The following is a 27,417-nucleotide window of genomic DNA, read 5'->3' on the forward strand; positions in this document are numbered from 1 at the left end:
CCTGGAAGAACATGACTGTTCTCAAAATACTGAATTTTACAGCTTTATCAAATCTCAGCACTTCATCCCAAAGCTCCAGGTTCTGCCCAGTCAGTCCAGACACTGATGAGGGAGTTCCAGAACGGAAGCCAAGCCCTCCTGGCCCTATGAGCTCCTACTGGAGCAGAATATTGTCCTCCTAAAGTCTATGCTGGACCTTCTTATTTCCAAAAAGAGGGAAAAGTAAGAAAAAGAAGATCAATCTCTTTAGGGAAAATACCCTGTAGTTTAATTTAAATGGCAAATGCAAAGTTAAAAAAAATTAATAAAAAAAGCCCAACATCTGAAAGATCCAACAGTAGAATAAATAAATATACATACAGCAGTTTTCAAAATAGTAATATCTTAAAAACATACAGCAACTCTCAGAAAATGTCTTGGAAAATGACAGACAATACTAATAGTGACATTTTTTAAATATTTAGTATTTTAATTTAAGAACATGCACTTTCTCCTCTGTATATATTTCAGGAAAACATGGAGTCATGCTGTAAGCATGGGGTCATCTCTACTATTAGATTTGTCTTTTTATTGTTCCTTTGGAGAAAAACATGTATGATTTTTGCTGTTCATTCTACTTTTTTAAATTACTGGAGAGAGCCGAGTTCTGTGTCCAAAGGGGGAGCAGATCACCACCTGGAATCCTGAGGAGAATCCTCCGATGCCTTTCTGGGAGAATGGAAAGCTAAGCCTGCTTACAAACAAACAGAATGCCTGCACTGAGGCTTTGTCTTCTCTTCATCTTCTCTCCTTCTTGAAGTTCCTGTGAGTTCAGTGGGATGTTTGCTCCCAAGGGTTTTCCTTGACATTCAGGTGATGTGAACTGCTAAGGAGCAGGACAGTCCTCCCTCCCCTGCAGTTCTGCTGCTTTCTCTGACAGATGCATGACAGGCACAGCCCTGTGCTGCCAACAGCACAGAAAGGACTTGTTATTTCATTAAACTCCTGAGATCTAAACCACAAGTCAGTTCTCTAAATGTTAACAAGGAAGGTCTTGCAGTCTGCATCTTTTAGATGATGGCTCCTCCATTTTCAGTGCTTCTGAGTTACTGGAATCAGCTTTGCCCTTCTCCAAGATGACAGTGATGCCAGACAGGAGGTACCCCCCACCTCCGCTCATGGTCAGCTTGGGATGGCTGCGATCCGGCAAAACCTTTAAAACAAACAAACAAACAACAACAAAACACACCCCTGTAAAAATCAGCACCTGTAAAAATCCATTGTGTGTGTGCACATCGTGCTGTGTAATCTCAGTTTACAGGATAGGATGGATGTACACTTTTTTCCCAGCCACAACACCAAGCAGCCATTTGGGAAGTGTATTTCTCTTTAAAGTATCTGCAGAGAAGAATCCAATTGTAGAAATCCATAATAATACAGGCTGCTGCCTCACTGGTTACTTCTTCATGGCATTGCCAGCAAAACTACAAAGCCGAGCTCTGAGACCCATGAAAGTGGCACAATGTACTCAGAAGTGAGGTACTCTGCAGGAAACCACAGCTGCTGCACAAACCAGCCTGAAGGGTTTCTGTGATTTCCAGTTCTGTCCCTATCACGTTTCTGCAGCCACCCTTAGGGTCAGACACAGCAGTGAGCCTCCCTTTCAGCCACATCACACCTTTTTGTAAGGACTGTCCCTTCAGCTGTGCCCTGACTGTCCCTGCAGGTCCCAGAGGTTTTACTTGTGTCCAGGACACCACAGTGCTGTTCTCACTGCAGCTGGACACAGGAGCCCTGGCCAGGCCTACCTTGTGTGGACATCTAGGAATTATTAACCCTGGCACTTGCCTACAAATCTTTCAGTAAATGTTTAATAAAATGCAAGAAAGTCTTTCCACTGGAGATCGCTACAGTGAAGCATTAAAGCTCTTCAGAATACCCACTACTCTTGGGTAGAGCAAATGCCTGAGCTCTCCAACCTCCCCCCTGTTTTCAGGGAATGTTTTGCTCCCCAGAATTCCCATGGTTTTGGCAGCCCCGTACTGCCATCCTTACCTGGTAGTTCCGTAGCCAGGTTTCAGATAGTTTCAGGTTGATGACTCCACCTCTTTCTCTCAGCTTGGTGTAACACTCTAATAATGGCTTAGAAAAACCAAAGAGGAGGTTACACAGCAGAATGGCACCAGGCTTGAACTGTAACAGCAGAAGTAACATCTTGATTTACCTCTTTATATTGGCAGTAGACAACAAAAGGCCTCGAAGGAGCAACAAATTCCAATAAAGAAAGTAACAGGGGTGTGGGATGAAACTTGCTGGCTACAATTAAGCTGCAAAATAAAGTTTCACGCACATTAGTTTTCTGCTTCTGAACCCTACTCACCCAGTGGCATTTCCTCCTACTTAGCACAGCAATCAATTACAGCTGAGAAGTGTCTCATCAGCACATTTTCATTGCTCTGACAACTCCCCAAATGTAAAAACAAATCATGACTTCCTACTGGTGTAATTGAGAGGCTGAAGCATTGTTCCCCGAAGTGCAGAATATTAAATGCATTGCAGGAGCGCTCACTTCAGCTGTGCCTGGCTCCACAATAATTGTTACAATCTAAGAATTTCATGTTGCTTGCTCTGCCTCAAGACCTTTTTCCAAATACAATTTAAGTTTTGTGACAGCCACATGTTGCTTAGAATGTAACCTCAGTCATGACTCTTTAGACTGAGCTGTCTTTATTTAATAGTTTTATATAAAAAGAATATTTGAAGAGAGAACAAACCCTTAACAGACGTGACTAGAATCTTTTAAAAAGAAAACATGTCCTTGACAACCTAAAGGCTTCATATTTTATTCTCCATCCTAACATCACACGATAACTGGGATTGACAGATGGTTGAGATTTTTTACTGCTATCTCCAGTTTTAGTCCAAAGAAATCACTGCTGAACTACACTGCAAGAAGTGGTTGATAATTAGTTAATTAGTTATTAAGTTGTGCTTGTGCAGAAAGAACTGGCTAATTAAACTCCTTCTTCACAGTGTACAGAGACTACAGAGATGCCACATCAATTAACATTTGTTCTCCAGGGGAATGTGCAGCACTCGAGCAGAGTTAAACTTGCCTGGCAAAAGGGACGTAAAAATTGATGCTCAATTTTGTAAATACAACAGAGATTAGGAGGCGAGATAATTCTTTTTCAATTGTTCCCACTTTGGTTGTTTGCCAGCCATGACCTTGCAGACCATTTACTTCAAATGCAAACCTCAAAAGAATTGTGCTCCATAATGAACCAAGCAGGCTCATCCCGTGCCTTGGAAGGCCTGGAATGCTGCACTGGCACTGCCAGGGGCTCTGCCAGACTCCAGGAAGGGAAGTGAGGGCTGAGAGACTGAGGAAAATCAAACGCTGCTCTTTCATATGGCAGCACAGATTGCTGCCAGCAGGGAGCCTGGCCAGACACAAAAGTGATGCAGCAGGTGAGGGGGGAACAGGAAGAGGTAGAGGAAGGGCAGGGAAGGGCAGAGGGTCTAATTCTGAACACATGGCATGTCTGTGAACAAATTTCTGCTTCCATACTGCCGGGAAAATGGAATAGTCTGTCTCTAAAGTCTTCATTAGGAGAATACCAAAGACCCAATGAATATCTTCCTTTTTCCTCTCAGTGACCTAACATCAGACCTCAACTCACATAAAAGGAATTGAACAGATTCAGTACAAACAATGTTTTACCACACAACAGCACAGAAGGTAGAAATTTAACTGAAATGGTATCTTCTACATTCAGTAATAAATACTGTTAAATTCAGCACCTCAAGATTTCTCCTAAAGTTGGTTCCCACCTTCACCTAATGAACAGCTTTTCTTTACTTTGCCAGTAAGTCCCAGTCTTTTTCCCCACCTCCAGTGTTAACCATCTTTTTCCCTATCCTTTCCCTGTTTCTCTCCTACAAAAAATCTCCAAACCCTTATTTTCCGTGGCTGTTTCTACTCAGGTGCAGAGTTGCTAATTTGAAGCATTTCCTTATTCCATGCCAAGCTCCTGATCTCAAGGAGCAGTGGCTATGAAAGGCAGATGACTCAAGAAAGGGGATCAGGGCTGAGCCCTCTGGGACAGTGCTCTCAGGCACCATAAATTCTGTTTTCCCCCATCCTGCTGGAGCCTTCCTAAATCCAGGAATCACACATCCCTTCAGGAGTGTCATTTGTTACAGCTTTCATGCATTACAGAGAGCAAAAGGAGGATAAAAGTGATTGAAAACAAGTAGGAGACAAATACTAAACAACTGAATGTACTATTTTACACGGAAGGAAGTGACAAGTGAAGTCAAATATTAATTTTGCCTTTGCCAGATCATGGACAGGCATTAATTACAGTGATGGTGCAGCAAACAGCAGCGAAACCAGGCTCAAACACTGCCACTGTTCAGGCAGCTCAATGGTCACAGCTCAGGCACTGCCAGACAGATGTGCTGAGCTTTTTTACAAACCTCCTTGACCATTTTAGCGCTTCAGAGAACACAGAATGACCTGGTTCTGCATGGTTATAAATTCTACCACTTAAATATGCTACATGAGGTATATGAATGAGCATGAGTTAAAACATTTTATAGCAATAAAACCCAAAAATTATACACAAACATTTAAAAATAACCAATAAATGCGCAGTAATTTTTTTTCCAAGCAGAACAGCTTCATTTCCAGTGAACCAATATTCCTTGGAGGAAAAAAATTAATATGGATGCTACTAAATTAACTAAATTAATGTCACCTGGTTAACTTGAATCACTTCAGCATTTGCTGAGAACACAGTGAAAAAGTCACACCCACCAAATGCTCTTACACTATTTTGGAGCTCAATTTCTAGGAATATATTTATTGTATTTGTCTTAAATGCATCATATTAAATCTTTGTGCTAAATTGTTTCTCAGGAATAACTGATCCTGTTTTACCTGCAGGTAAAATAAAGTTATGTGGTTTTTATCCTGTGTAAAAAGGAAATTAGTTTCTATGAACAAACTAACCAAAAAGAAACCCCAGAACAACAAATTTAGTTCCACTTTAATGAATTTAAAGCCTCAGGTTTGCCAATTAGAATCCCATGATTTTTTTGGCAGTCATTTTGAATTAGATTTTACCTGGATTATGGTTTTCTTTGGATAGTTTTTTTTTTGTATTTAGTTGACTTTTAGATAATTTCAAGCCATTTAAATGAAAGAAAAAATCTCAACCAGTCCCTTTTGTGCCCCCAGTTCTCTGCTCCATCCCATTGCCCCCATGGTCTGGGGTATTTCAGTGGGAGGACTAAATTGAGAACACCATTCCCAAACTGTGACAGCTCTAAGCAGACTCACCCATCAGCATTCTTCTCACTCAGCAAAGCAGCAGCTTCTTTCAGCTTTTTCCTTCTCTCCCACTGTTTCATTTGCTTTTCCCGAACCTTTGAACAGCAAAACAAACAGTTAGCACTTTAACTGGTAATTAATTATTGAATCATTATTGCCTGGACTGCATTTTCACTTTTTGAATCTTAATGTAAGACAAAAGACAACTGTCAGGGATCCACTTTAACACCTGACTAAGCTGCATTTCAGCAGGGCTGGTTCGGACAGCAGAATTTTATGTCCACAGATGTTGTGAAACCTGAACAGCCACAATAAATATTCTTACATTTTCTTTATTTTCTTTTTCTTTGTTCTCTTTAAATTCTACATCTTCAGCATTAATGTCCATTGTGTCTTGCTCTTCTGCTGGATTGATCTCCATAGGTGCTTCAGGAGCAGGTTCCTCCTCTGTTTCCTGCAGGGAAGTCTGTTTCTCCTCACTCAATCCATTGCTTTCCTCTTCCACCAGTGTGTTCTCCTCAGGGTCTGAAGGCAGAGTCTCTGTAGTGAATGTCCCAGACAGGAGACTCTCCACTTTGCTGAGAGGAAATTCATGAAGATTGTCAAAAAAAGGTTTGGGAAATCCAAAACAACTGGTGGCAGCTCTAACAGGCCCCCCTCCTGGGTACATCTGAATGATGGATCCATAGCCTGTGGGAGGGAAAGAATTAAAACACGTTGGAAAGCCAGAATTCTTACAATTTTACAATTCTTTCTAAAATGCTTAAATTAAGGGTCCATTTTAAAAAAAAGGAAGTAAATTGCCTGCTTTAAATCAAACCATCAAATTTAGGAAGCTGTGGAAATATGCCTCAAGGTAGAAAACCTTTCTTGAAAGAACTTGCTACTGAAATGCAAAAGGACAAGGTAACTCAAGGAATATTTGTGTATTAAACATGTATTTAGGATTAGCTCAGAACATATAAGCAGTGACAAATTTCTATAAAAAGTTAATTTAGTAAGTAAGTAAAAGACAAAATTTCTACAGTTTCTGTTACTTATTTATGGAGTTACTTGGATAAAACCCAAAAGCTAATTTCAAGAGCTTTATTAGGCAAAGAATTTCCTCAATATCCAGGCCCCAAAGGAAGAGCTGTGAGATGTTAAACACACAAAAGCCAACTTTCCGATAGTTAACTGAAATTGTATCTTATTTACTCAAGAAGTAGCCCTATGGCCAAAAGTTGCTGAAACAAAAACTAATCTGTAGGAGCACTGTGTGCTTCCAAGACAACATGGACAGCACATCTGTGTGCACATCACATCACTTCCTGGCTTCTGGAATGTAATTGTCACCTCTACCTGGTGTCTTAGAATAATGAAACTGATTAACTGAGTTTGAAAAACAAATCAGGAGTCAAACTTCTCCTAAAATGTGCTCAAGGAATGTCACATACATTCAAAACACGTTTTGCACACCACACAATCTAATCTGGTGCAGTGAATAAGAGGAACAGCAACATTTCCAGTGCTGTCAGAAATGCAGTGGCACTACTGTGTCTGTCATTCACCTTCCTGGACTTCCTGGTGTCTGGGAAGAATCTCCATACAAGCTCCTTACAGCTTTTTCTGAACTCAATGTCATTATACTAAGAGAGGAACTAAAACAGATCTGCATATAAGACTATCAATTTAATAAAAAATAACTATAGAAACAATTATATCAAATTTAATTCTCAATTTTTAACTTTTTTTTTTTAAGTACTGAAAAATAAACCAAACTGATGCAGAAACTTTCCCCAGTGGAAAAACAAGTTTCTCCTTGAATCCTGGAGGTGGTAAGACCAGATTTCAATAGCTGAGGAAGCATTTTGGAGTGCTGCCTTTCAGCAGTGTCACACAGGTGTGCATTTCCATGCCCCTTGGTGTGTGCATGAGCGAGTGTAGCTCACCCCCCATTCTCTCCATCACAGCCCCCAGCACCAGGCCTGCACACGTTTCCATGACAATCATCTTGTTGCCAGCGTGGATGTTTCCCAAAGTCAGCATCTGAGCCAGGGTGTCGTATCTCAGGTGGCTGGAAGACAAGAGGGATTTAACAAACATCAGTTTGCTTAGAGATACTGCCTACTAGCCCAGGAGCCTGCCAAAAAAGATTGGATTTCACGTAGACGCAGAAAAAGCATCAGTGCCCTTCAGAGTCACCACACAGAAACTTTTAATTAAACATCTGATAATGAAGAACTAGAACGGGACCTAAACAAGAAAGCAGCCAGGAAAAGCAAAAGCAGGATATGCAGTAGGGTGCACATATTAAAGTGGACATCTTGTGCTGTGCCAGTCAGAGAAAGTATTTTTTTAACCTTTTGTTTGTTTTTTCTCTGGCATGTCAGCTTTGTAAAGCACAAATGGTATGGATGCATTTCCTGATCCAATAATGAACCTTGTGGTTTTTATCTATTTTGCAGGAGCCAGCACCACCTACAACCCAGGACCACAATCCAATGCACTCACTGAACAGACTCCATGATAGCTACACTAATTACAACTAATCTTTAATAGCAAAAAGCAGCCAAATGACAGAGATGGTATAAAGAGAAAGGTTTGAGAAGCCGTAAATAACATATATTTGAAGATTTTAAATCCTAGCATCTTAGAGCTACTATTCCTGCATTTAAAAAAAAAAAAAAGTATCAGTCCACCTTTAATATCTGTTACAATGTATCTCTTAGGTTAGGTGAGTGAAAATCAAACCAGGCCAGATCTCTGTAGTCACGACCCTTCTGACTCCTACCCCAATCTTACCCACAGGTTTTTAAACCCTGGAGACTCCTGACTGAAGGATTTTGAATCCCTGACACGTTAAAGACAACAATTCTTGCCCGTGGTAAGTGCCTGGTTATCTTGTTACTGAGCCAAAAAACAGATGTTTGGCCACCAGCCAAAGCAGATAAGAGGTAACTTTGAAAATCAAAGAACTTCTGTCTGCGTGGGTAATTAGCAAGGTGGTGCTGATAGGGAAATGGAAAATTCTGGTGCTGCATGCTAAAGAGTTCTCCTGCTTGCTGCAATATTGATTAATTTTCTGGATCACGTTATCATTCATTAAATTGCAATCTTCGTGTTGACAGGAAAGAAAAGAGGAGAGGTGAGTATTATACACTTTGGTATAGTGTAGGTGTTGAAAAAGTATTAAAGTATCTTTCTCTTATTGTTTGGAAAAAGAAACAAAATGAAAACTCACTTAATTTTTCCAGGTTCCCTTGCATAATACATGGTTGAAAGGATGCGAGTGGATGGTTTCACAATTGTAATAACCGCCTCATATCTGTAAAAAAAACATGGTAATGGTCTTATTTTAATCTCAACAATTTAGGGAATTACCAAGTATTTTTCACATTTTAAAATTCACTTACTTTTTTTTCTTCTTCTTTATGTATTTATCTTGAGCAAATTCTGTTTTGTCTCTGAATGTTGTACTGTTCTCTATTAACTGTTGAACTATTTCCTTGGAAGAAACAATTCATTTTTGTTACAGCTAGCATTTATTTCTCATTCATTTCATAGACAGTATTTTTTTAAACTAGCATTGAAAATATTTCCTTCCAGTAGAGACATGTATACCATTAATTTCTCCTGACACCAATGGCAATGTCAATCTCTGTTAACTAACAGGATCAGTGAGGCATTACACCAACTATGTGTAGGAATTTAACCATAGTTTTGCATAAAAATCATAGAAATGAAAATGTTTATCCTGAACTATTCAGTAATACTTCATTTAACCAACTCCCTCTTTGGGTCTCTCTGATTCCAGCATCTCTGAGGGTATCTTTTTTTCCCTGTTTCATGTAGTTCCTCCCCTCTGCTCTGGTTAATCACCAGACATCTCCCTCACTCCAATAATTTTTTCAGTCTCACAAATTTTTCGACACTACTGTACCAACTCCTTGCACAATGTCCAGCTCCTTAGCATTTATTACTTCCTGCAATATTCCTCCTGATTGTTTCCTTCTCTAGCTCCCAGGTCTTCCCAGGTTTCCATGTTTGGTTTCTTAGGTGTCCTTATTCTAATGTCCCCCCTTTGCCAACCCAACTCTTTCTCATGCTTTCAGATTCCAGCTGGAGGGATCATTAGGACCTCCAGCAAAACCAACCCAACCCAACAGGACTCTCCTTGCTCGGGGTTTGTCTCCTTGTTCCAACACAAGAACAAAAAAGCTGCTGTTTTGGGTTCTGTGATCCAAGTAGCTTAACTGCTAAAATTATGGATTCTATTAAACATGGACGGGACTAGTGAAAAAAGAAGTATTTTCAATTTGGACACTGCAGCTCCCCTTGTGCTTTAAAAACCTGCTCAAAAAATAGTGGTGCAAGTACTCCTCACTTCCTTTTGCTGCTTTTCAGGCCCTTATTCCTTCAAACACTTAACACGTGTTATTAATGATTTGAAACAGAATCTCTTTCTTTTTTGCTTTATTCTAGGAAAAAAAAATAAATTCAGTGCCTGGGTTGTTTATCTTGTTCTATAGAGTTTTTTTTTATGTTCCAATAAAACTTACAGTGAGGAAACAGGGAAGTATCCTACATCACCAAGACATGCCATTCATAAACAGGAATTCAGATTTTAACAGACAGTTAGGGAGGGATAGCATCTATTGCTGCTAATGTCGCTTAAAATGAATATTCAGTTACAGTCCAAACAGCAGAGTTAATAAAAGCACAGGAGATGCACTGCACAGGCATGCTGAGAACACACAGGAAAGTCAGAGCGATCTTCTGCCATGGACAGTGAAAACAAAAACTATCAAAGCTGTCAGCCTAATTAACACATTCTTCTCCAAGAGAAAACACAACCAGCAGCACAACCATGGAAACAGAAAAAGCATTCCAAACTGCTTGGACCCAGCAGGCAAAAGCAGAAAAACTGCTCCAAAGAGCAAGATGCCACCAGGAGATGATCTTGCTGTAAGCATAAGCAATTTCCTGTGTTTATTAGAAAGGGTAAACCAAAGACAAGAGAGGATTTTGCCTGACAGCATCTGCAGAACAGAACTGGCTGCAATGCTTTAGTAACAATTTAAGATGGCTTAAAAATCTCTTACTTTATGAAAGGTGCAGGCTTAAATACCAACCCCTTTTCTAACAGAACAGAACTGAGCTCTTGGGAGTACTCTTAGTTTTCCAGGTACAGATAAAGCAGCAGCATCACCCCTGTCTGGCAGGCACTGCCCACAGGCACGCTGGTGGCACATTTGTTATACAGTGTTATATGTTAAGACTTTGTTGTTTGGCCATAATCTTTTCCTACGCCTTTGAGAGTTTAATTATTGCACAATTTTAATACCTCTGTAGTACAGAAATAGTATTTTGAACCTTATACACACGCAAAACCAAATGGTGATTATATGAGCTGTACTTTTTTATCTGTTATGACTTCTGATGCCATTTATTCTTTCCTCTGACAAAGTTGCCAACCTTACATAAAGCTTTCTCTGAAAACAGGCTTAGCATTTTTGTAAAGCCAAAAAACATGACTTGACCAGAAGAACAAAGAAAAAGCACTGAAATCTATGCACAGATAAAAAGAATATCCTTTTTCAGAAACTAAAATATAACCATCAAGGTAGCACAGAAATGACACCAAAACCTTATTTTTACCTGTCCTTTAATACCCTTGTCCTTCAAAGCCTTTATGTCATCATGAGTCAGTTTTTGAGACTTCCCATCGTCAACTATGTTACGATTATCTGTCCCTGCTTCCTTTGTTTCTAAAGGAAAAGGATATAGATTTGTAAAATCTAGCTCCAAATAAGTGGGAGAAACACACAATTTTAGTGTCACAGAAAGCAGATCTCTCGTGATTAAATACACATTTTTCATGGCCTTGCGAAGTACAGCATAAGCACAGAAATGTAATACGTGAGGTAAAACTTAATGTAAATAAAATCACCCAGACTAAGGTTCAAATTTTCTCCCACGTTAAAAAGATTAGGGACTAATGAAACCAATGATGGAGACAAAACCATGCACTTTTAGACAGAAAGAAGTATAAGTAGCATGAAGTTAACAAATTATTAATAGAAAGCTTTCCCAATTTCTTTGGTATCATCAAAGAAACAAATGAATTTGAAATAATTTTTCCAACTGTCAGTCCTCTGGGATACCTGTGGTAGTCTCTTCCACCTCTTGCTTTGGCTGGAGGTTCCCACCACTGGTTACTTCAAAGGTAGTTCCATAAATATGTCCGATGGCATTATCCAGGTAGAACCACTGCTTCTCAAAAATTATTTTTCTGAAATGACAGAAAAGTGAGTAATACTTAAAGCATTATTTTTGCTGTATCTGAAACCCGCTATATTTGAGTCTAAAGTACAGCTTTATATATGACATTTTCCTCTATATCCCCCAAAAAAAGCAGGACAAGCACAGTGAAATTAACCACAAAACCCACATTAAACTGAAACTGGTGAGGAAAAGGACAAAGAACTTAAATAGACCATACAGGAGGAACTTCTTTTTTCAGTTCAAAAGAATTTTCGAATGACAGATAAAACAAGGCTATGGCACTTGCCAGCATCATTTTTTGACAGAGAAAGTCAGAAATGTATTAAATCCAAGCTGGGTCATACAGAGTAGTAGCAAAAAGATGAGCATGGTCCTGTATTTTGTAAAGCTCCTCTGAAATAACATTTGCCAAAAGACTATGAAGAAAGCAGAAGCAGAGTGTGTCTTGTAATCTGGAAATGTTTCATTAAAAAAAAAAAAAATTAATTTACCACCCCTTTAATTTTGATTGCACCAAGGCAGGTGCGCATTTTTTCTTTCTTCATGAAAACCAGGATCCACAAAGCCTTTAACTTTCAGGCTGACCAACAAAGGCTGCCTTGCTATCCCTGGAAACACTAATCTTGGCAAATGAAACAGGTATCAGGATCTAGGCCACACTCATGTTCAAATCCAAATTTGCTAATATGAGCCCTAATTATGCAAATTATACTCATCACTAATTCTGAACTACACCCTTTTCAAACCAGACTCATTCAAGCATAGTACCTTTAAATCTCCATACTATTAAATCAGATATCTGGGCTATGTTACCTGACACTGACTTCTACACACGGGTCTACAAAATTCTCTGCTGCCAGGGGATGAGCCCAGGCTGTGTCTAACGATTTTAGCATTCCCTGCTGGGCTGCGGGCGCTTTCTTGCTATGCCAGTTGGCCTGGGAGAAAGAAATGGGAGACCTTTCATGGCACCCCCTCCAAAGCGGAGTGCCAGCATCCTCCTACACACTGACGCCGCTGAGCACGCTCGGGGCAATTAACAATCCCTATTAGCATCTCACAGAAATTGCGTGCCACGGCGAGCTGAGCGTCACTGCGACCACTCGCTGTTCAGGCTCCTCTTCAATCAGCACCAGTTTGACACCGACAACGCAAAACCCCCTTAAATCTCTCTCAAACTCTTATCAGAAATGCGGCCAGGAGACCTTCCGGGTTTAAGGGGTTTTTTGCCATAGGAACCGAGGCAACATTAAAACCTTTCCCGCCGCCTGTCACACGAGCCTCACGAGGCCGCTACTGCTGCCCGGCGCGGCGGGACAGGGACCGGCAGCGAGACCCCCTTCCCTCCGCCGGGGCCCACCACAGCCGCACCGAGGGTGGCGGGGGCGGAGGGCGCGAAGCTCGGCCGAGGCGCCGAGCGGCACCGGGAGCCACCAGAGCAGCGCTCACCTGCGGCGCAGCACCGACACGGCCTTGAAGACCTCATCCCGCTTGAGCACGGCGCAGTCGCCCTCACGGATGCGCGCGCTCGGGCCGCCCTCCATGGCCGCCGCCGCCGCTCGCGCCGGGCTCCTGCGCAGGCGCCGAGCCCGCATGGGCGGGGCCGCGCCGGCTGCGCTTGCGCAGTGCGGCAGCGCGGGAGGCGCGCGCGGGGCGGGAGCCGCCGCTGAGGGCAGCGAGCCCGGGGCTCCTCGGCGGGGCTGCTCCTGTGCCTTCCCCTGGCGCTGTGGTAGGGCAGCAAGGCCCTGCCTCCCGCGGGGTCCCCTCCAGAAAACAGGTCTAGTTTAAATTAAATATCTTCTGGTAAAATTTGTTGTCGCGCCCTCAGACTGACGCCGGCAGCGAGAGATGAGCAGGGAGCTCAGAGGCAGGGGATGCGCCCGGGGCAGAGGCTTCCAGGGCTGGCGAGGAGGATGGAGAGGAGGCTGGCGAGGAGGAGGAGGAGGATGGCGAGGCAGAGGACAGAAGGGAGAGCCCAAAAGGATGCCCGAACCCGGTGAGCCAGCCCCTGTGCTTCTACCCGCTTTCTGAAGCCGTAATGCTTTTCTTTTAAAGCACCGTGCTAGGCAATTACAGCTGCTTGTCTCCCGTGGTCAAAAGAACCACTGAGAATAAAACTTGCAAAACTTCACTCTCTGAATTCTTTCCATCCACGTTAATTTTTTTTTTTCTTCCCCCAGCAAAATCTCGACTAGTCCAATCAACGATGGACCAATTTATTCCCTATAAGGGCTGGAAACTTTATTTCTCTGAAGGTATTCTTAGACCAAAATTACATGTAGCAAGCATTTAAATTATTTTTTTTTCTAAAATTAGTTACATGTAGAATTAGTAGAGTTATAAGTTCAATAAAGAACAACTGAAATTTCATATATAAAAGCAAATATAATAAAGACTTCACTCTTGTGATATACTGTAACCTTTGTGATCATTAGTGATATACTGTGGAAATAGTCTTCCTTAGTTTTGCAATGCAGAAAAACAGTGGAAGAAAAGTTACCCGTTTATGTATTTTGTGAAGTGGGAAGAATTATTCTGTCACTAACATGGTGTGTTTCTAATTAGTTTACAATGACAAGTCTCCTTTTGTCCAGAAGACTCAAGCCTTTGAAAAGTTCTTCATGCAGCGTATTGAGCTTTATGACAAGGTAAAAACAAAGCCAAATATATCCCACCCCAGCAATCTGTTGTTGATACAAGAACACTACTGCTTTTTAGTGGTTTTTTTTTTTTTTTTTCTGTCAGAAATAACCTCCATCAGAGACCTGAAGTGTTTAGGATATAATTTGGGTGGTCCACTTCTAATTTGAAGTGTATTTTATAATTTCCCAGGATGAAATAGAAAGAAAAGGAAGCATTCTTGTGGATTATAAGGAGCTAATCCAGGACAGAGAGCTGACCAAATCGATACCAAATATATCTGCTGAACTAAGGGATATGCCTCAGAAAATACTGCAGTGTATGGGTCTGGCGATTCATCAGGTAAATACAAGGTTCTGACGCATGGAAGCAGAGCCCTCACAGCAAAAAAGAATCAGTGACAGAGGCATCTTCTGTCTGAGGGGAAGTTATTCTTTGTTTAAAACTTGGATCTTCCAATCTCTCCCCTTCCTGTATGATCCACAAAATCCCATTTCAAAGTTGCTTTGGTCTTGGTGCATTTTGCTTATTCATCATCAGAGCAGTTGACTATAAAAGTAGTTCTAACACCTCTGTCTCTCCCTGCTGGGAGTTCTGACTTCTGTGGGCATCTGTGTCACCCTTCCTGTTCCACGCAGGTGCTCACCAAGGACCTGGAGAGACACGCAGCAGAGCTGCAGGTGCAGGAGGGATTGCCCCTGGTTGGGGATCCTATCATCAACGTGCCTCTCATCCATGCCAGGTAATGGCTGCTGGGCAGTTCTTTCCCAAGGAAGAACTGTTTGCTTCCTGGCTAATCCTTGCCAGTGTCCATGCATGGTGCTGAAGGCTTACATGTTTATGGGGAAACTGGGCTCTGCAAAGCTTTTCCAGAAGAACACCCTACAGTTTGCTTTTTTCTTCATGGTAATTTCATGTCCTTGTGAAGAAAAAAACTAAATGAAACCTCCTTATAAGCTGAACAAACAGCTTGAACTAGAAAAACTTGTAAGTCGAGAAGTGGCTTATAAGTAGGACAACTATTCTATAAAGCATGTATTGATTAAAAGCAAAAATATTTAAATTTCCTTTGACTGGAGAAGTATGTAATGAAACAAGTCCTTAGAACTTTTTTCTTTATCAGAAGTAATGGCATCTCACACTTCAGGGGTCTGAGGGAACTGAGTGTGTAAGCTCTATTTGAGTTCAAATTACTTTTTAAAAAATTATTTTGTTTATTAATTCCCTGCTGGTGGTGGCAGAGCCATAACCAAACTTTGGTCTTTCTGTGTCACAAGTCTGAATTCCAGTCTTTATCTGAAACTATGGAAAGAGATGGTTATGGGTGATCTTAAAGTAAGTATTTAGTATTGCTAGGCCAGAGGTGTCACTGGATAAACAAATTGTACTATTTGAAGCTGTTGAGCTTGATTCATGTGAAGAATATTGAATGTTCTGCTGCTTTCTACAGCAAGAATCAAAGACTGTGCCATGGGTCCACTGAAAAAAGACTTCTAAGTGTTTTTTTCTGGATTACCATTTTTAATTTGGAGTAGGATTTTTTGTCTGTGTTTGGATGGCTTTAGGGGTTATTTTTGCCTGCATTTTCTGTGTGCTAATGCAGGGTGTACAACTATGAGCCTCTAACCCAGCTGAAAAACTTGAGGGCCAACTGCTACGGCAAATACATCGCCCTGCGTGGCACCGTGGTGAGGGTCAGCAACATCAAACCCCTGTGCACCAACCTGGCCTTCGTCTGTGCCGCCTGTGGGGACGTGCAGGGCGTTCCTCTGCCTGATGGGAAGTACACCCTTCCCACCAAGGTAAGCCAAACCCATGGAACTTCATGCTTTTTGCTGTGTTTTGACATAAAACAGCACCGCAGGTGTTCAAATTAAAAAAAAAAAAAAGGAAAAAAAAAAAAGTCATTCAAGCTAGGTTAAACAATTGACACATCAAAAAATAATTAAACATACCATGCAACTTTTCTTACTTCAGACTCTTATTACTTGCAAAAAATGCATGCTGCTGGAACAGGATGTGTGACCAAAAATACATAGAAATTCTCTGAAATCCGAAAAAAAAAATATCTCTTTTAATTTCCATTTCATCAGTTATATTTAAAAAAACCCTTCCACCTTGCTGTGGTGGTTTTCTATGCTTACATTATTTGGTTTTCTCTGTTTAGAACTTTCTATTTTAATTTTACTTTTTATTATCTGGGCTTAAGTCATTAGACATAGGACAATGCCTGCTTATTCTCAAACCAGCTCACTGAGGGGATCACACAACTCAGCTGTACTTGCTCTAACAGCTATGAGTCAGAGTTCAGGTGTCTGTACTTGATAGATCCTCATTAATCCTATTAACTATGTACATCCTAATTTGTAGCCCTAATTTAACTGGCTTTTTTCCTGGAATGATGCTAATTATATTGCTTGGCTTTTTTTGCTTTTTTTTTTTAATCAAATAAGACAATTTCACCTTAAGATTTTAAAAAAGGCTGGGAATGAATCAGAGTTCCTGTTGTTTCAGTGCCTTGTTCCCGAGTGCCGGGGCCGGACCTTCACAGCTGACAGGAGCTCTCCTCTAACCACCACAGTGGACTGGCAGTCTGTCAAGTAAGCACAAAAATGTGATGTGACAGGATGGCTGAAGCCGTGTTACACTGTGTGATTTCAATAATCTCGTTCTTTTGCAGCAAGCATTCCCCAACATTTGTATCACAAGGCAGTTGTTTTATCTAAGCACTGGTATACTTTGTAACCTATCCCGTAATAGTTTCCTGGAAATTCCTTCTGCCCTTACTGAGCTCTTGGAGAGATGCTCAGTTTGTGCTCTTTGCTGCTTTTCTCAATCATTTCTAATTGCATCTGTGGTTTCACGATTCCCTTTAACGAGCTGTAAGACAGCTAGAAAAGCCCTATTAGGTTATATTGGTCAGCTGTGCTACTTGACCTGAATGAGGTGGAAGTAAACTGGAGGGTTAAAAATCTCAGCTTGAAGTGATCGTCATGTAAAAACTTGTGCTGTTGTTAGCAGCTCCAGAGGGCGCTGTTTGTCACAGCTGCTTCGGTAAAGCTTGGCTTGGCTTCCCGGAAACCTCAGAGCTCCAGGTGCGGAGCCAGAGCTGGAACTCTCACAACCAGAGTCGACTACTGTTGTTGTTATGGTCTGAGAAATTCCTGGGGCTTTTCCAGGGTTGGAATACCTATTAAGAATTCACGAGAGCTAGAATGTCTGAGCTCTTAAAATTTTTTATATGGGTCCTTTTTACTTCATATACTGTACTTACTTCTACAAGAATGTGCTCATCAGTGATAGAAAATCCGAGTTTCAACTCAGAGTTCATAGTTACTACATTTCTGAGGTTTATCTGTAGTTTATACCCATTTAGTGAAGTGTGACCTGAAAAAGATGCCCAGAGCTGCAGGTGCTGTGTGCTGGAGTTGGACTGGCAGGTGCTGTGTGGTGTCCGAGCTCCCCCTCGTGTGTTGCAGGGTGCAGGAGCTCATGTCAGATGACCAGCGGGAAGCGGGACGGATCCCGCGCACCATCGAGTGTGAGCTGGTGCAGGATCTCGTGGACAGCTGTGTCCCAGGAGACATGGTCACAATCACGGGCATAGTGAAGGTGTCAAGCACCGAGGAAGGTGAAGTGCAGCGTCTGAGAATCCTTTTTCCTAGGGTGGGGCTTTTTGGTAGCGCTTACCCAAGAACAACAACAGCCACTCCCCTTAACTCTCTGGAACTCTCTGTGTTGTAAGTGCATAAAGTGTAAATTTCTTCAGAAGTTAACAAATTTTGACAATGAAGAGTTGTTTTATGGCATTATTTGCTTAACGTTTTTCCTTTAATATCTCCTTCAGACATTTAGGAGAACTGTCACACAGTTTTGAAGGAGAGTTATCTTAGTTTAGTCTCCCTAGAGAAATTTTTCAACCTTTTTTTCCTTTTCTTTTTTCCCCAAAGTGAAGAAACATGTTGCGCACTACTTTAAAAGAATGCATTGCAGATAACTGCAAGACTTACTCTGAGACTTCATTTTCTGCTCAGTAATCAATCTCTATAGAAAATGATTATTAATTATTAATTGATAATTACTGATTAATTACTAAACTACATGTTTAATGCTTCTGCACCATGCACCTTTGTTTCCTCAAAATATTGAGTGGAAACATTTTATATTCAACTTTTGTTTGACTACAATAATGTAATAATTTAAAATCCCTGGAAAAATTATTTTTTTCTGGGACAAAATTCTCTAGACATATGCCCTCCAATTCAGCAAAATATTTTATTGTGCATGTAAGTGGAGGGAACTTCAAAGAACAAGTGTAACTAGAAACTGATTTTGCATCAATTTTACAGAGTGCAGATGTTCAGTATTTAAATATGAACATGGCTGTACATAGTATTTCTGAATTTACTCTATGCCATTTGCAGATAACATGAGTACTTATTGACAGAAAAAATGATCTATCGTCCTTTCTCAATTTTTCTAACAGGAGCTTCTAGAAGTAAGAATGACAAATGTATGTTCTTACTGTACATTGAGGCAAATTCTGTCAGCAACAGTAAAGGACAAAAACTGAAGAACTTTGATGATGAGACTTTTCAGAGATCGTTCATGGAGTTTTCCCTTAAAGACCTCTATGCTATCCAAGAAATTCAAGCTGAGGAAAATCTGTTCAGGCTCATTGTGAAGTAAGTTGTGTCAGACCTAGACCATGCCTAGGATTAGGCATGAATCAGTGTGAACGACCTTCAGACAAACGTGACAGCTCATTCTAAAGTTGTGAAATGTCTGAGCCTTGTGCAATAGAAACTACAGAGATCTGACAAACTGCAGTGGGCAACGGATTTGGGAAGGAGTGAAAGTATTGCAGTGGGAGTGTTGGTACTTTAGGAGGGGTTTAGGAATACAAGAAGTTACCTGTGTTCTAGTTCAACCTTAGACAGAAAGTTCTTAGTAAAAAAGCAGTTAATTAGTTTTGTTCCTCACCATGTAATTCAACTTACAAATACCATTTTGTCCTCCTTGTTTCTATAGTAAAGAGGTGTAAGCACTGAGCAGAGGGTGTGAAAGACCCTCAGTTCAGACTAAAAAGGACTCTTCCACCTGGGGTGTTCCTCAGGCCCTCCCAGTGGAGTTAAAGAACACAAAACCAGCACTTTAAAAGGAGGGTTACAGGTTACTTGACTAAAACAAGAATAGGTGCAGATACCACTGGGAGGGTGGTTCTCCTTTGTCTTTGTGGGGACTCAAGTGAGAAGCTTTTCTTATTTCAGTCATTTCTGGTTATCCCAAAATTTCAAGAAATATGATGCTGTTGATTTCTGTTGGAAATTCAGCAACGGCTGCCCAAAAAGTTTTATATATTTTTTAAGGTGTTCTGTGATGAGAGAAAGGACAAGTGATTATTTATAGTAACATATGATTTATCTTCCACTTACATTACCTTGTGCTTTGCTTTTCAGCTCTCTTTGTCCTGCAATCTATGGCCATGAGGTAAGTAATTTAAAAACCCTGTTTGCAATTCCAGTTTGAAATGTTTATGCCACATTCAATTCCTAAAGGATTCACAAAGCTTATCTGGGACAGGGGGAAGGGGCAGGGTCTGTTTGTACAGATGACTGTGGTTCACAGTCTGTTTTGGTGTCAGGGAAGTGGCAGCCTTATACCCTTAAGTTCAGTGATCAGGAAGGAAAGGTTATTGCAGCCAGTTCTAGGGAGTTGTCAGTGTTGGTCACCACAATTGAATACTTACCAGTATTCCAGTATACTTACCATATTTGTTGGCCTGTACCACAACAGATTGTGAAGGCAGGTTTGGCCCTGGCCTTGTTTGGAGGATGTCAGAAGTTTGTGGATGACAAGAACAGAATCCCAGTGCGAGGAGATCCCCATGTTCTGGTTGTTGGAGATCCAGGATTAGGAAAAAGTCAAATGTTGCAAGTATGGTTTCCTTTATTACTATTTTCTGTTTCCCACTATTTCCTTGTTATCTTGACTTACAACCATGGTAGGATAACTGTGCTAAGACCAAAGGGTTGACTGAGACTGGCAGGAGCTATCTTTTCATGTGGGATACCTTAAATACAGGATTGTATCCAAAGGTCTCTCCTGCCATCCTCTCCTTCCAGGGAGCTTGTTAAAACACCAAAGCGGGTGTCCTTGGTCAGGCCTATGGGCTTTCAAGGACAGGCTTACGCACTTGCTGTCCTGTCCTTATACAGTTCTTTTCATCAACCCTTTTCCCCAGTGAGGAGGTTCGCTCCTTCCTGTCTTCATTTAGCTGAGGCATTGTGAAATACAGTAATTAATCTTTGAACAAATGCAACTTCAAATACCATGTAACTCCCCTCCTGTGAGGCTTACTTCCATTCCATACCCTATTTCTGTGTTGCGAACACAGATCTTGGCTTTTTGGGAAAGGGACCTGCTGCTGTGTTTGGGTTTTGATCTCAGTAGGCATTTCTGCATGGCTATGACAATTAGTAATAGATTTATTTTTTTTTTCTTAGAGTGAGTGATTTTTAAATTCCATGTCTTTTTCCATGAAGTGAGAGGGACAGAATTCACCTAGACCTTCTTTAAAAAGTCTTTCTAACATGGTCCATTGCTTTAGGATATGATTTGCAATAACTTAGCCAAAGTGATGGATTTGCACGCAAGCATCTTAACAAACAAAATTTTTAAATTATTCTTTTGTTGAATGGGGACTTTCCAGCATAGAGTAACTGATATGCTTTTTCACATTGTTACTCAAAAAAAGAATGTCATCCTAGTTACTCCTACTGCTTTGCAGCAGTATGTGTCGTGGAGTTGCAAGGAGTTAGAGCTTTACTGTGGGACCATGTTCAGTAGAAAGAAACAAATTTGGATTTACTTCGAGTTGTTTCTCTAGAATGAAGCTTGTGAAATTCTTCACTTTGGGGAGGGAAAAAGTATTTATTTCTCTTCTAGGCTGTGTGTAACATCGCTCCTCGAGGTGTGTATGTTTGTGGTAATACTTCCACCACCTCTGGCCTGACTGTTACGCTGTCCAGAGATGGCACTTCTGGAGATTTTGCCTTGGAAGCTGGTGCCTTAGTACTTGGAGATCAAGGTAATCCATGTAATGCCACAGGTTCTGCATAGCCATGTGTGAGGGGCAGGAGTATGTGTGCTGCTGAGTCTCAGCTAAGCCAAAGTGCTCTCTTAACTGTGGACTAAAAATGTCCATTTGAAGTAGTTGAAGTACTGGGTTTCCACACCATAGGAAGTTCTGAGCTTCTCCAGTGGCTTCTCCGGGGATAATTCCTGCTTTTCTAGAGTGTAGGGAAACTTCAGTTCTCCAGTTCATATACCAGACTTACTGTGTCAATGAACTAGGATGTTTTTTAGTTCAGGAATCTGACTTGATGTCAGCTGCTGGACTCTTACTGGTTTTGAAGGACTCACAAATGAGATACACTGTCTATTTTCAAAAAGCTTGTTTCATCGTCTTAATGAATAATCAAAATGCTGCATCCCCAGGTCAGGCTGAGTTTATAGTGGTTTGGTTGCATTACCATGGAATGGAAAAAAAGCTGGCTGAAATGAAGATTTTCCAATGTCTCCTGCAGTCCCGAGGGTTCTAAGTTTGACTTCTGATGTAGCACTGGATTGTAGCACACACTTGTCCTTCTGTTAGTATGTCGTCTGATCCTTTTATCTTTAACAGTCTTTATCCTGTTTTAATTGCTTCCAGGAATTTGTGGAATAGATGAATTTGATAAGATGGGAAACCAGCACCAGGCTTTGTTGGAAGCCATGGAACAGCAGAGCATCAGCCTGGCCAAGGCTGGCATTGTTTGCAGTCTGCCAGCTCGGACATCCATTGTTGCTGCAGCAAACCCCGTTGGAGGACATTACAACAAAGCAAAAACAGTGTCTGAGAACTTAAAGTGAGCACTTTCTGAAATGCTGCTTTTATAATTCACATTCAGGAGTAGATGCTTCTGGCAGTTTTGTAGCTCGGTACAATTGCTTTCTAGAATTTTGGAGTGTAAACACAAATTTTAATAATTTTTAGTGGCTTTTGAGAGAGAAATTGCTGTTGTACTTTATTGTGAATGAGCAGGACAGGAACTTTTACCTGTGTTTGAAGTGGACCACAGTTGCTATAATTTTTCCACTTTACCAAGCACTCCAAGTTCATTGTCTCTCCTCCAGAATGGGGAGTGCTCTGCTGTCAAGATTCGATCTGGTTTTCATCCTGCTGGACACGCCGAACGAGGACCATGACCACCTGCTGTCCGAGCACGTGATGGCCATGCGGGCTGGCCGGCGCGCGGCCTGCAGCAGCGCCCTGGTGAGCCGGGCCGGCTCCCAGGAGCGCTCTGTCCTCCAGGCCACCTCAGACCGACCCCTGCTCGAGAGGCTGAAGGTAGGACTTGTCCTGGAGCTGCTGTGTGTGTGAGGTGCTCTAAAGCAAATTTGCTGTGTTGGGTTTTAGTAAGGAGCTGCGGAAGTGGGCTGGGTGTAATAATTCGGTATAACATGATCTGTGATGGAGTGTTGAATCCGAATAAAGCAGTGTGGAAGCAAATCCTTGGGCATCTGCAACCCCATGGGTTTGGAAAGTAGAGGAGAATGAAGCATGTTTCTCATTAGACTTCAGTGATGGCTTTGAGAACTGGTATTGACTGATACTGTCAAATGCCAGGTCTTGGGAGAAATACTCCTGCAGATAAACCCATGCACTTTTGGAAACAGGATATCAGCAGTGATTGTTTAGTCTTCTCTGGAGCTGTAACAATTGGGAATTTGGATTTCCTCTTTTTGAGAAAGGATTTAACTAGATAACTAATTCTATTTGGCATTTCCTATCACTGCAGATGAGAAGCACTTGCTGCTTTTTCTGAAATGGCCAAGTGTGTGTGTTTACATGTCTGAGCACAGTGTGGGGACTTGAAGTACAGTGTTCATATATGAAGCACTAAAGCCCTTATAGTGATGACTTCACCAGATAAAGCATAAAGATGAGGATTGGATTTTAAAATCTTTATTGCATAGAATTTTGACAGAGAGAAATCTAACTTTGTAATGATGCTAGATCTCAACAGGAGAGAACTTTGATGCCATTCCCCATCAGCTGCTGAGGAAGTATGTTGGATATGCTCGGCAGTACGTGCACCCAAACTTATCTCCAGAGGCTGCACAAGTCCTCCAGGAATTCTACCTTGAGCTCCGGAAACAGAACCAAGGAGCAGACAGCACCCCCATCACCACAAGGCAGCTGGAGTCCCTGATTCGACTGACAGAGGTAAATGCAAGCTGGAATGCTGAAGGGATTGAAAGCAAAGCGATTATTCCTGAGGTACTACCCAAATCCTATCATTTTTTACAGCTTATTCACCACTATGCTTTTTTTTGTTTTGTTTAAAAAAAAAAAAGTGAGAATGCAAGAGGTTTAGCAGTGCTTAAGAGCTACTGTTCCTTAAAACTTCTTATAAATCAAAACACCCTTGAGGAGCTGGAAAGATAATCTATCACATTCCCCAAAAGGAGAAAAAGTAGGTGCAGGCAGGAATACCTGCTGCCCACCTTGAACTTAGGACGCTTCTGTTTTCCCTAACAGAATTCACTATTTGTGATCTGCTGCTTCACAAGGCTACACTGCTAAAAAGTAAATGAACTCCGAGCTACAGCCTAAAAGTGCAAGTATGCAGAAGCTGACATTGACACATGTCAATAACAAAAAATAGAAAAATCTTCCTCTAATCCTGTAGGCTTAGGTTCTATCTCTGCTTCTAAAATCTGTGTTTGTAGCTCTTGTCGAGTGATTGTAGCCCTTTTTCACATCAGTTATGATATATCTTAAATCTTCATGGGGTATTTTTTTCTGTTTTAAGGCACGATCAAGATTGGAATTAAGAGAGAAATCTACCAAGGAAGATGCTGAGGATGTAATAGAGATCATGAAATACAGGTAATAGAAAACACTGGCTTAAAAATTAATAAAGCATCACAGTGCTATTCCTTTGAAACCTTTTTTCTTTTACATATTCAAATACAGTGAAGAAATCATTTTATCAAGCTTAGGCCCTTGATTCTAATATTTGGATTTGTTTGCTGCTCTTTAAAAGCTGCCAGCAGCCCTAAGTCAAATGCAACTGCTTAGGCTTGTGAGTTGTGTGATCACAGTGGTTCTGTGTGTCTGGGCACAGTAACACAGACATGAGGCTCTGCTGAAGGTTTTTTCTCCCCTCTGGTTACTCTCTAGTGCAGGTGAACAATTTTAAGTTTAAAAGTGATTTGGATGAATGCTTAGTTTAAGTTCCCTAGAGAGTGACTTGAAGGAGGTGGTTTTGTATGTGGCTTCTGAAAGCTCTCTCCAGCAGTTACGTTTTGGGAATCAAATCCACATATTTGCTCTTCCTCTCTTTTCATAACCTGTTTGTAGCATGCTGGGGACCTACTCAGATGAGTTTGGAAAACTGGACTTCGAGCGTTCCCAGCACGGGTCTGGGATGAGCAATCGGTCGCAGGCCAAGAGATTTGTGTCTGCCCTGAACAGCATTGCAGAGAGGACCTACAACAACCTCTTTGACCTGCAGCAGCTGCGGCACATCGCCAGGGAGCTGCAGATACGGGTGAGCTCAGCCACACCAGACTGCCAAACCACCCACAATTATTCATTGCCAAAGGGAGAGGAGCAAAGGCACCTCTGCTGTGCCTCTTTGCAGCAGCAGAAATAACCAGTGTATGCTGGGAGGCTGAGCAGAGTTCCTGAAGTGTTGGTTTCAGTGCTTCACTCCCTCTTGCCTCCTGAGAGGACACAGCTATTTTTGTTCCCAAGTTTAGGCTTTGTCCATGCTCTGTTTCAGCAGTGCAATGATGTTTCTGCAGGACCTCCTCTGGATTAAATATGCCTTTCAGGTTTTCATTCCTGCTTCACACATCCTAAATGCTGTTGAAAGGAACATCATGTAGGACACGTGGCCACAAATGTGTTCTGCCCTGTAATTGATTTGCATTCTCTACTTGTGGGGGCTTCTGCCAGAGTTACTGATAGCTAACTCTACTTTTTGCTCCATCAACTATTTATTAAAGTTAATTCAATTAACTCTGATTCTCCCTTCATATATAGAATATTTTTGACCATTCAAAGTTTTATACCAGAAAGTCAGGGAGAGTTGTAGAAATCATGCTTTCCTGTGGTAGACACTAGTGTTTCACAAGTGGAATTTATACATCTGTACCTGCATCCTTTCTCCATTTCATAAAGGAGAGAATGCTGCTTCTGTGTAACACTGCAGTAAACTGTGTGTTAAGTAAAGCACAAAACAGGGGGACTGATGGTGTGAGACTTCCTGGTAGGTGAACAGTTTGCTAAGGAAACTGACCTATTCTTAGCCCACTTTATTTCACTAAGTTCTTTCAAGCGGTTTATGTTGCTTCACATCAGGCAAGATGTCATTCTCCAATTTGATTTTTTCATCTTTCTTTTCCCAGGTACCTGATTTTGAGAGCTTTATTGGATCCCTAAATGATCAGGGTTATCTTTTGAAAAAAGGTTCAAGAGTTTATCAGCTTCAGACCATGTGAGAAGAGTCACTGTGATGAACTTCCTTGGGATGATCATTCTGCTGGACTGATGGACCTGCAGCAGGGAGGGACATCCTGAACCCCACCTGGCACAGCGCTGGCGTTTGCTGGGCTGGAGATTCCCCTGCAGAAAATTCAACTGGAGAGCTGCAACAGGACAAACTGACACCTGGTATTGCTGCCTGGCTCATCCTACAGCTCTGCTGTTTCAAAGCACTGTGGAGGGCTGTAATGCACCTCAGCATCCTCCAGGAGGAAAGGTGTGTTTTTATACCATTACAGTGCCATAAGGGACTTTACTTCTGAAAGAGATGCTGGACCCACATACTTCAGTCCAGAAATCTTTCATGAGAGGATGATATGAGCTGTACTTTGAGCACTGTAGTTCATTTAAAGTCCAGAAATGTTTCCAAAAGGTTGTGACAGCACTGTTATGGCTGTTATCAGATGCCACTTTACTGAAACTGACTTGATTTTCTGCTTTGAAGCCAAGGTTTTATTTTCTGATTTAAGAAAAAATCCTTATTACAATATTTAATTTGTAAAGAATATTGCAATATTTGATTTGTAAAGCAGGGATTGGATTTTGACTTTCATTAAACTTTATATATGAAAAATATTATTTGTTCAAGGCTGCTTAATGGCCCTTACAAGATCTGTAACACCAACAGGTTCTGTCTGTTTCTGTGTAACTGTTCCTGACACAGAACAATGTGTGTTCAGCACGAGTAAAGTGCTGAATGTTTCCCGACTTTGATGAAATCAGAATCATGGTCTGGTGCAATGAAATAGCAGCTGAGAAGCTTTCAGTGTAAAAAATTAAAAAAACCACAAATACCAACACCTCCTCCCTAAAGAAAAATGTATTTTTAAAAATCAAGACTTCAATGCTTATTCTTGTTTTCCCTCTTTCATTTCTCAGGTAAGAGATGATAGATGAAAAAAACCAGAAAAACTTAAACTTAGTGCTTCATCCTCTAATTTAAGGGGTATCAGGGACCCCATATATTGAAACTGAAAACTGGTCAGACAGTTGAAACGCTTTAAGTATGAAATTACAGTTCTATGCCTGAACTCATAAAGGGCAAAGTCTGTACTATCAACAGATGGAAAGTGGGTGTTAGGCACTGATTTTGGCTGAGTGCAGTGCTGGGGGACTCGAACGTGCCTCATGAGCAAACAAATGACTGCACCTGGAAAGTGATGGCATTCCTGTTTCTCCGAGACAAGGCAAACGCGGCAAGCGAGGGCCAGAAGCAAGTACCGAGCCCACTTGCGCTCCCTGAGAAGTCCCTGAAGATAAAGCAAACCTTCCCCTTCCTCCCTCAAGGGCTTGTCCGAGAACGGCGCGGCCCCGCCGTGAGGAGGAGCGGGATGAACCCGGGCAGCCATGGACACCGCCTGGGCCGGGAGGCAGGCGGGAACGTTGCAGGTAGGCGGTGGAAGCGCTCTCCCGGGACCGGCCTTCCACCGCCACGGCTGCCCGCCTGCCGTAAAGCGCGCGGCCTGGCCGAGGGGCGGGGCTGACGCAAAGCGCCGCAAAAGGTCGCGCGTCGGCGGCAGCGCTCGCGGCACAGAAGCCGCGCGCGGCTCGCGCGCCGTGCCCAGTGCCGCGGGGCGGATGGCGCGAGCGGCGC

The 27,417-nt window shown here is 41.7% G+C and overlaps 2 protein-coding genes across 5 annotated transcripts; one reads left to right on the plus strand and one right to left on the minus strand.

Moving 5' to 3' along the window:
- Positions 1-245: 245 nt before the first annotated feature.
- On the minus strand, positions 246-13,184 carry TRMT6 (tRNA methyltransferase 6 non-catalytic subunit). 3 transcript variants are annotated; one of them, XM_086879095.1, is made up of 12 exons: positions 13,034-13,177; positions 12,398-12,522; positions 11,464-11,591; positions 10,958-11,067; positions 8,713-8,804; positions 8,541-8,624; positions 7,249-7,373; positions 5,643-6,007; positions 5,327-5,412; positions 2,204-2,306; positions 2,035-2,121; positions 246-1,192 (listed from the first exon to the last, which is right to left on the minus strand). In XM_086879095.1, the coding sequence occupies exons 2-12, from the start codon at positions 12,478-12,480 to the stop codon at positions 1,019-1,021; spliced, it is 1,437 nt and encodes a 478-aa protein (XP_086735221.1). In that variant the 5' UTR covers positions 12,481-12,522; positions 13,034-13,177; the 3' UTR covers positions 246-1,018. The 3 variants fall into 3 exon arrangements, with proteins under 3 accessions (XP_086735221.1, XP_023773324.2, XP_086735220.1); XM_023917556.2 differs by having other exon boundaries at positions 12,646-13,035; XM_086879094.1 differs by lacking the exon at positions 12,398-12,522 and having other exon boundaries at positions 13,034-13,184.
- MCM8 (minichromosome maintenance 8 homologous recombination repair factor) lies at positions 13,159-26,397 on the plus strand. 2 transcript variants are annotated; one of them, XM_023923262.2, is made up of 19 exons: positions 13,159-13,313; positions 13,413-13,580; positions 13,765-13,839; positions 14,150-14,232; positions 14,417-14,566; positions 14,863-14,966; positions 15,828-16,026; positions 16,739-16,824; positions 17,704-17,855; positions 18,711-18,909; positions 19,684-19,714; positions 20,021-20,161; positions 21,173-21,314; positions 21,939-22,134; positions 22,403-22,616; positions 23,286-23,495; positions 24,085-24,161; positions 24,636-24,825; positions 25,688-26,397. In XM_023923262.2, the coding sequence occupies exons 2-19, from the start codon at positions 13,433-13,435 to the stop codon at positions 25,778-25,780; spliced, it is 2,490 nt and encodes an 829-aa protein (XP_023779030.2). In that variant the 5' UTR covers positions 13,159-13,313; positions 13,413-13,432; the 3' UTR covers positions 25,781-26,397. The 2 variants fall into 2 exon arrangements, with proteins under 2 accessions (XP_023779030.2, XP_023779029.2); XM_023923261.2 differs by having other exon boundaries at positions 13,179-13,580.
- Positions 26,398-27,417: the final 1,020 nt, after the last annotated feature.

The sequence above is a fragment of the Cyanistes caeruleus genome, chromosome 2 (assembly GCF_971803275.1).
Source record: "Cyanistes caeruleus chromosome 2, bCyaCae1.hap1.1, whole genome shotgun sequence".
In the NCBI taxonomy this organism is placed as follows: domain Eukaryota; kingdom Metazoa; phylum Chordata; class Aves; order Passeriformes; family Paridae; genus Cyanistes; species Cyanistes caeruleus.

What these genes read in the sequence shown, in the direction of transcription:
- TRMT6 (XM_086879094.1), bottom strand. Translation starts at nt 13,179, where the DNA reads ATGCGGGCTCGGCGCCTGCGCAGGAGCCCGGCGCGAGCGGCGGCGGCG. An exon ending in AGGGAACCTGGAAAAATTAA is followed by an intron (nt 7,374 to 8,540) that starts GTGAGTTTTCAT and finishes CTTGTCTTCCAG; the next exon opens with CCACCTGAGATACGACACCC. An exon ending in AGTGAGAAGAATGCTGATGG is followed by an intron (nt 2,307 to 5,326) that starts GTGAGTCTGCTT and finishes TTTATTTTGCAG; the next exon opens with CTTAATTGTAGCCAGCAAGT.
- MCM8 (XM_023923262.2), top strand. Translation starts at nt 13,433, where the DNA reads ATGAGCAGGGAGCTCAGAGGCAGGGGATGCGCCCGGGGCAGAGGCTTC. An exon ending in TGGGTCTGGCGATTCATCAG is followed by an intron (nt 14,567 to 14,862) that starts GTAAATACAAGG and finishes TGTTCCACGCAG; the next exon opens with GTGCTCACCAAGGACCTGGA. An exon ending in AGTACACCCTTCCCACCAAG is followed by an intron (nt 16,027 to 16,738) that starts GTAAGCCAAACC and finishes CTGTTGTTTCAG; the next exon opens with TGCCTTGTTCCCGAGTGCCG.